Source organism: Dipodomys merriami, unplaced genomic scaffold (genome assembly GCF_024711535.1).
Source record: "Dipodomys merriami isolate MVZ:Mamm:240054 unplaced genomic scaffold, mDipMer1.0.p SCAF_1, whole genome shotgun sequence".
Lineage (NCBI taxonomy): Eukaryota > Metazoa > Chordata > Mammalia > Rodentia > Heteromyidae > Dipodomys > Dipodomys merriami.
This window is the reverse complement of record NW_027202270.1, coordinates 89,500,595-89,509,866: the sequence shown is the minus strand read 5'-3', so window position 1 is coordinate 89,509,866 and position 9,272 is coordinate 89,500,595. Positions and strand designations below refer to the sequence as shown.

At 40.7% G+C, this 9,272-nt stretch overlaps 1 gene segment (V, D, J or C); it reads right to left on the bottom strand.

Annotated features, from left to right (window-relative positions):
- Window positions 1-548: 548 nt before the first annotated feature.
- Window positions 549-1,612, bottom strand: LOC138840760 (T cell receptor alpha variable 13-1-like). The segment is given in 2 exon segments: window positions 549-1,288; window positions 1,445-1,612. Coding segments are annotated over 2 exon segments (480 nt in total).
- Window positions 1,613-9,272: the final 7,660 nt, after the last annotated feature.

Here is a 9,272-nt window from a genome sequence, read left to right as displayed (position 1 = left end):
GTAATAGTGTATAATTTTATTAACTACAGTACTTATATTGTACATTAGACTTGTACACTTATTAATCATCATATCAGTTTCTTTGTATCCTTTGACTAAGTGTTCCCAACAAATAGTCTGAGTAAAGAATTATCAATTTTATCTTTTGATGTTTTATTTAGTTAACAGTATATAATAGTTAATCATGAAACTTTCAAAAGACTTAAACACCATGCACAATAGAGAGGCAATATTTAAATTGAAGTCATTCATATGGAGAAATTTGATATCATAAATTCATAAAGCACTGAGTTAAGAAACCATCATGTTGGATGCCATTGGCTCATGCCTGCAATCCTAACTATTCAAAGGTTACAATCTGAGGACTATGGTTGGAAGCCAACCCAGGCAGGAGAGTCTATAAGACTCTTATTTCCAATTGCCCACAAGAGCCCATGAGATTCTTTCCAGTTATTCATCAAAAGCTGGAATTGAGTTTTGGCTTAAGTGCTAGAGCACTAGCTTTGAACACAAAAGCTCAAGGGCAGGGACCACGCCCTGAGTTCAAGTCTACATACTGGCAAAAGACAAAAAGAAAAGAACCCACCAGTTGCTTCTAACAAGTTGTTAAGTGCAGCTTAACAAATGTTGAATCTGAGGATGAGCCTGGATTTGGCATGCCCAGAGAAGTTGGGAAATGAGACCTTGTATTCCATCCCTAAACCTAGCTCTACCGATTTTTCTTTCACCTCAAAGCATGCATTCTTCCTATAAATAATACCAAATAAAATAGAAACATTGTCTCTTACAAATAATCCACCTGTAAGAGGTTCTCAACAGCCATGTCCCCTAAACATAATATTTATTCTTAATATTTATTCTCAGTATCTCTGTGTTAGCTGCCACCTGCAAACAATAGGCAAATGCTGTGCTGGAAGGGCTATGGCAAGGAAAGATGTGGGCTGCAATCCTAGTGGCAGGTTTGAGGACGGGCTGCAGGTGCCTGGGGAGCAATGTGCACTTGCTGCACAGTAGTAGACAGCTGAGTCCCCAGGCTGAGTGTCTTTGATGAGCAGGGAAAGGTGTTTGTCATTCTTCTTCAATAAGACCAGGAGTTTTCCATTTTCATTTCTGTCCCGATTTGAACGGATGTCTATAATAAGCTGGGGACCCTGTCCTGGTTCTTGCTTGTACCAAGGGAAGTACGAGAAGGTACTGTCTGTGTAAGTACAGTTGATGACACAGCCGTCTCCCTCCTGCACACTCAGGACAGAAGGACTCTGCTCCACCTTCTCTCCTTGGCTCAGCACTATAGGGAGAGAAAGACAGAAAGGAGACAGTTAGGTCAGTACTCTTCAGAATGGTCTTTTCCTATAGTAACTATAGACAGTTTGGATAAACTGATCTTCTCCTGGATATCTAAAGAAATCCACTAATATATGGTTTCCCTTAATCCTCAACTCACAGTGCAGCTGCAGCCACAGAAGCAGGAATAAATCATGAATCAATCTCTTCATTTTTCTTCCCAAGTAGAATCAGTTGAAGACTTAAGATCTCCTATCTGGATGTCACTTCTGTTACCAAGTTGTCTCCCTTTCTCTCTTTCAGTTGTAGTATTTCCTGAGATGTCTACATAGCCAATTAGAAAAAGAGTTGCTTTTGCCCTTGGCCTATTCATTTAGAATCCACTAAAATGAACATATTGGATATCTGCTGAGTTTCACTGCCACCTTGTGGTCACACCCCTAACTACTGAACTCTCGTTAAAAGTTCATTTAACTGTGTGAACTACAAAGCACAAAACTGCAATAAGTTAAATAAAGTATGTCTTGATTAAACAGTAAATATACAGTAAGTATGTAGAGATCAAGGTTGACATTTTGTCATAATTAAGTCACTTTTTGGTAATATAAAGTTTGAACTCAAGGCCTCACTCATACTTTCTCCACTGCAATGTGTGTGTGTGTGTGTGTTTAACACCAAACTTTGAAAAATTCCTTTAATCTTTTTTCTTAAAATTTTATTGTAAAATATATTTTACTAGAGGTTATAGTTACATAAGTCAAGTAATGATACATTTCCTTTGAACAGTATTACCTCATCCCTCATTCTTTTCCAGTTTTTCCCCTACTAAATTACTTCCCCACAAAGTTGTATGGTTCATTTCCAACATAAAAAGTCCTTTAATCTTCCAAATTTCTAGGATTTCCTTTTTTTGTCAAAAAACCTTTCCCAAAGGCATTTGCTGTTGGCTCATGCCTTTAATCCTAGCTACTCAAGAGGCTGAGATCTGAGGATTGAGGTTCAAAGCTAGCCTAGGCAGGAAAGACAGAGACTCTTATCGCCAATTAATCATCAGAAAACCAGAAGTTGTGCAGTGGCTAAAAGTGGTAAAGTACTAGCCTTGCACAGAAGAGTTCAGGGACAGGACCCAGGCCCTGAGTTCAAGCCTCACAACTGACAAGAAAAAAGAGGCTTTCCCATCTACTTTAATGTCTTGATACTTTCTGCTTACTTTTGCAAGAATATTTCAAGTGAAACCTTAACACTGTGTGTGTCTGCAAAAAGAAATTGATCTTAGAGAACTGACCACAATCAATAATTTCAGAAAAACTAACATGATCTTATTTCAGGAAGTGATTTTATGCTTAGAGTTCCAGGAGTTGTGGGGAATTAATCTAATTCCTTATTCATGATACACAGACTTAAAGATTTTAGAAAGTTGTGATAATTACCCTCAAACCCAACTCAATTTAGAATTCATGTATACACACATACATACATGAAATATATAGAAAAATACATGCATGAGATGTATATTGCGAGTTTATAACATTTCCCTTTCAAAGGCTTTTGTTCTCCTTCTCATGTCCTATAATGGAATTCTCAAATCAGTCACTGGGCAATGTTTTCTCTGCTTTGAAACAGATACTTTAGGATAGTGCCATCTTGTTGAGTCATGGCATCCAGGTAAGGATCTTTTTAACACTTTGATGGACTGTGAGTTTCAGGAAGCCAATACATACCTTCATCTCAGTTTCATTCACCAGTTGACTGACAATGTTTGATTGAGGTTTATTATGTTGCTTTCCTGCCTTTAAAGGACATTTGTTGGAATTGGGTGCTGAAGACTCATGCCTGTAATTCTATCTACTCTGAGATCTGAGGGCATGGTTCAAAGCCAGCCCAGGCAGGAAAGTCTATGAAAGTCTCATTTCCAATTAACTACCACAAAACCGAAAGTGGTGCTTGTGGCTCAAGTGGTAGAGCACTCACCTTGAACTGAAGAGCTGAGGGACAGTGCCCAGGCTGTTCAAACCTCAGTATCAACAAAAACAACAACAAAAGATATCTATTTGGGATAATGAATAATGTTACTTTAGAAAAGACCTTAGAAATCATGGTCTGGAGAGGACAGCACTGTCCCTTTGGCTCACTCTCCAGCAGCCAGTAGAATATCCTCAGCTCATCCAAGTTTCCTTTCTTGACTACTGTGTCACACATTTACACAAACTGGAACTCCATAGTGGAAGCTCAGTGTTCCAAGACTGTTCCACAGTCAAACAGCAGAGCTCAGTTTTGGGGGTTTCATTATAACAGTTTCTCCTCACTCAGCAAATGGACCAGCAAGAATGGGCAGGTAGAGAATTCTCAGGAGGAAGTGAGGAAATGGAATTTCTTTCTATATACCCCCATTTACTAGATGTTTCATAGTGGCATCTTGAATATCCTTTCTATCATTGTAAACTGAACATCAACTGTCTTTTACAATGTTTATCAGAGAAAATTGCTTTGAAGGGTGTAGCGACCGTCTACTCGACCAGCGAGAAAGAACGACCACCACACCAAGAGTCTTCTCAGATCATGCTTTATTGGAGAGCCTTTTAGTTGATGGGAGAGCCTGGGCGCGAGAGAGCGTGCACCCGAAACATAGCCGCTTATATAGGGAAATAGGAACGCGGGTCGGTCTATTGTTGGTCGCCTGCCTTTCACCGTCACCAGGTGTCATGGGATTGGCTGGGGACTCTACCTGGCTCGCGCACGCGCAAAGCCCAGACGTCCCGCCAAGCACCGTCTAATATGGGGTGGTTACCTCAAAGCTGCAAGGGAATGGGCGGAGTCTCGCCCCGGCTCCCTACAGTTCCCCCTTCTTGATTTTGGTGACAGGTAAGAGTAGAGGTTGGGCCTCTGTCTAAAACATTAATGAGAGGACCTTGCACTGGCCTTCGCCTGAGGGGCGCCTTCCCCAGTGATGACCAGGCCCGTCCGATGCCTTTTTTGCAGAGGTGGGATCTTGGGCATCAACCCACTTGCAACCCAGCATGCTCTTCTTGAGGAGATGAGAACCATCTCCTCAAGTGCAGTGCACTTGCCTTGCACCCTGTCCCAAATTGCAAATTGCATACCTGTCCCGGTGCAATGGGATCCCCTGATCCCTCGGGGTGCTAAGGCTATGCAGAATGGTAAGGCTTAACTGCCTCTTAGGGCTGACAGCCAAATCTGGGGTGAGGATCCACTCTCCAAAGCGGCTAATGCTTGCAAGATAACAACCTTGTCCCTTCTGGTTTGGGCTCGAAGGCGACAGACCAACCATAGGCAGACCACGCATCCTCCCAAGCAGCAGGCTAAAAACATTCCGACTCCCACCCGCTCTTTGGAAAAGGACACCGCAGAGGCAATCCAGTCAGTAAATTGTAACAGCCCACAGCATCATTGGTTTAGCTATCACAGGGATTGCTATTAGCACTGTTGCTAACAGCAGGAAGATCAGCTGTATCAGGAGATGAGTGGATGGCATCTTCAAGAGGGGGTTCTGCTGCAGTCTCCACCAGCCTGGTCAGTCTCGTTGGCACCCAGTGAGGTACTTCTTGACTCGGGGGATATTTACCGACGTCCCCTCTCCGCGTGTTGAGTTCTGGCTCCGGTTCGGCCTCTCGCGCGGGTCCCGTCCCTGGTTCGTTCCCGGGTTTCGGCACCACTTGTAGCGACCGTCTACTCGACCAGCGAGAAAGAACGACCACCACACCAGGAGTCTTCTCAGATCATGCTTTATTGGAGAGCCTTTTAGTTGATGGGAGAGCTTGGGCACGAGAGAGCGTGCACCCGAAACATAGCCGCTTATATAGGGAAATAGGAACGCGGGTCGGTCTATTGTTGGTCGCCTGCCTTTCACTGTCACCAGGTGTCATGGGATTGGCTGGGGACTCTACCTGGCTCACGCACGCGCAAAGCCCAGACGTCCCGCCAAGCACCGTCTAATATGGGGTGGTTACCTCAAAGCTGCAAGGGAGTGGGCGGAGTCTCGCCCCGGCTCCCTACAGAAGGGCCATGTGAAATGTGGAGTAGTATAATAGTGGCGTGAAATTGCATAGCATCTTAGACATCCAATACCATTTCATGTCCATCTGTGAACCAGTGTGTGTGAGGTCACTCTAACCATCTTCTAGGCTTCTTCAGAAGCAGAAACAAATATTCAGGATGTTATCTTTCCTGGTCCATCCTTCTCTAACATAAATGATGGATAGTAGATCACTAAATCAACAGAAAATGAAATAAACTCCAGTCTGAGCATGAGTTAGCAGAATTGTCTATTAGGAAGCTCTATTTATTTTATTGGATAAATGAGTCATTTGTAAGAAAATAAATAATTTGTATCCAAATTACAGCAGACCCTTGACATCTGCAAATCTTTGGTTTCAAGCAGACTGTCATTGTGGAACAACATAAATTCTCAGGCTGCATTGAGTTCAGCATTGTGGATGCTTAGTTCATCTTCATTACAATGCTACCATGACACTGGCGATGTTTGGGGACACTATTTAAATACATGAAACAGATTTTACAAAATTAAGGGTAGGGAAACACTCAACAGATCACACAATAATTAAACAATGCGTGTGGTGTTATGTTCTTCAGTGCTGAGAACTTTTTGGCATCTACTGAGCTGCATAAGATATGTGTAGTTATTTTAAATTTCCAGTTCTGTATTTTCTTTTGTGGTTTTTAGTTAATCATTTTTATTTTGCCTAATCAAAACACTTTAAAGTAAGTTTACCTTGCTGTCTATCTTCATACAGGAAACACGCATCCACAAACACACACACAGAAACACACACACGTTATCCCACTTATTCACTCAACTTACCATCTTGGAGATGCCAGAGTGATTTATTAATATATTAAACCAAAACATGTTGTTGAATACTTTGAAGGATTCTGAATTAAGTCATTCTCATTCCAAGTGTACTTTCTAAATTCCAGTTTCCAATAGAATTGGCTACAAAATTCATGGACTCAATGCAAAATGAATTTTGGGGTCCTTTTTCAGGAGCAGAGAATGTATCACTAAGTAAGAGAATAACACTCCTTATAAAACACAATATATATACTGACCCATAAGTAACAAAACAGATGCAGAATGCAAAAGATTAGCATTAGAAATATATATAAAATTGCATTGCCTTTTGAAAATGATATGATAATTTCATTATAATACTTTTCTGGCTCGCATTTTTGTAATTTGATGTTGAAGGTTTTCACAAATAACCTTGTTCACAGTTCATTTTCAAAAAGATATCAGGTTCCCATCATCAATTCAATATGGAATCTGAAGGTTTGATCATTCTTAATTTGAAAAATGATGCACAAGTTATTGGACCTCTTTTATATGAAGTATACATTTTATATGCTATGATAATATAAAATATTAATGATAAATGATAAAAATATTTGAAATAAAGTATTTAACAATAAACCTGCCTCATGCCTGCAATCCTTGCTGCTCAGGAGTCTGAGATCTGAGTGTCATAGTTCAAAGCCAGCTGGGGCAGGAAAGTCTAGGGGATTATCATTTCCAATTAGCCATCAAAGAGCCAAAGTGAAGCTATTGTTCAAGTGGTAGAGCTTTCATCTAGAGAAAAAGGTTAAGAGACTGCATCCAAGCCAAGATTCTAGGTACCACTACAGCCATAACTAAATAAATAAATAAAAATTAAACAAGGTAAATTCACACAGGTTTACTTTAATGTTTCTTATAATACGTTATTGAAACTTCACAAGAAAAGAATGTTCTCTATCAAACTGCTATTTTTATTACCAATAATTTATGTCTGTTATCAGGCACTCTGCTGTGCTATGTGATATCTATTTTCAAGATTGAAAGTTGAAGATTTTGTAAGGAGTCACACATAATCACACAGAATGCTTTATTGCAATGTCTACCTATGTGCTTTCATGTTGCAGTAATGTAATAATGATACTTACTGATCTCCAGTTTGAGTTTACACCAAACACAGAGAGTCCATCCCATCACATGCACTTGGACTGGTCCACACAACTGCTCAGCTCTTTGATTATACCCTATGTCTTGAACCTGAGCTTGCCATTGCTTCTGTCCTCAAGCCTGTAAATCTTCTCTGCTCATGAACCTGTTCAATCTTCTTATCCAACTTCACTTATAAAAATGAAGACAAATCATTCAAGGATAAAGTAGTATTTCAAGACAGCATTAGAGGAACAGTATTAATTAAAGACCCAGGCCCTTCCTGAAAGCTGGACCCTGGGACAGCACAAATCACAAGCCAGGAAGCTAACCCTGCCTGCTCCCAGCTTCACTAGGATTGTCCATTTCTCTTCCTTGTAATTTTTAGGGCTGTATCCTTCCTTCTCTTGCACCTTACATTAACATTAATGAAGAGAAAGTTTTAAGGAGTTCTTCCTTATAAGGGGCTGTTAAGAAAAGACAGAATGGATATTTTTCAGTGATATATCACTGAAATCACACTATATAAATTTACAAATTACATTATATAAATTTACCAAAAGGTATTATTTACATTCTGAAATGTTCTAAAAGGCTCACTCAGAGTACAAGCTCTGGTTTTGGATCCAGCACTCCTAGATAGAAACCGCTCTGGGAAGTCACCTTCACTCTGCAATCCTTAGTATCTTCCTGTGCAAAGTGATGAAATATTGTCAGTACATAAATAATGCATATAATCACCTAGAGTCCTAACATTTGATGACAGGAAATGTTCTTTCAGTGTATCTGTTATGGGCCTATATTTGAAGAAAAATCTGAATATAAAATGTGTATGTGTGTTTATGTAAACTTTCCTTTGTTTTGTTTCTTGGAAAATTAAAAAGAACTGTAATGAATTGAAAACTAGAGTATATTTTTCTATTTTTTGACATATATTAAAAATGAACTGTAATGAGTTGGATCACTAGAGTATACACACATACACAAACACACAGATACACACACATACACACACACACACACACACACACACACACACACACACACACACACACACACACACACACACACATACACACATATTCAGTGCTAGTACTGGGGCTTGAAGCCAGGCCCTGAGTGTGGCCCCTTGAGTTTAGGTTAGCCTTCTACCACTTGAACTATAGTTTCACTTCTGGCTCTTTGGTGGCTAACTGGAGGTGAGTTTTGTTGCAGACCCTGCTGGCAATGTGTGATCAAAGGTTTCCCGCCATTGACCTCAACCCTCTGGGCTGCAAGTACTTCCCCTTTTATTTTATTTTGTTCTTCTTGGCTTTGTGCCTGGCGCTTATCTGGGAGAGTATGGTAGACAAAGATTGTTTGAACGAGGAAGTACACCTACTGTCTGCACATGTTGGCACGGTGGGTCCTGAAACAATGTGATGCAAGCATTTGAGAAACATAGAAAGTCTATATAGCTGAGGCTTTTGTTGAAATAAACGGAGTTGTGCTTTCAACCTTCTCCTCTCCTTCATCAATCCCCTAGCCCTGGGGGAGCCCCTGTTTGTGCTGCAGCTGGGCTGGGGCAACTGGCACCTAAACAGGGACCCGAGGAAATCACAGTGAGGACTCCTCGAGCACAGGAGTATCAAGGTAAGGGAACCATGAAGTGCAGTAGTGGAAAAGGAAAGGAGACGTAATATGGGGCCTAGGTGGGATGGCGGGGGCAGAGCAAAGAAAGACGATTGTTTCTGATGGCCTTCTTAGCCCTTGTAAGGCAAAAGGGCTGCAAGATTAGTCCAAAGGGGCTAGAGGAATTTTTTGAGGTTGTGGAGAATCTCTGCCCCTGGTTCCCCAATGAGAAAGCAGTGGATTTGGCTATCTGGCAAAAGGTGGGTCAAGATTTAAAAAATCAGATTAAATTTATAGGAAAACACGCTATCCCCCCTCAGACATTTCTTATTTGGAATATAAGTCAAGAGAGTCTTGACTCCAATCACCAGATCAAAATTGTTTCTATAAGATCCTTGTCTGAGGAAAAAAATAAAGAGAC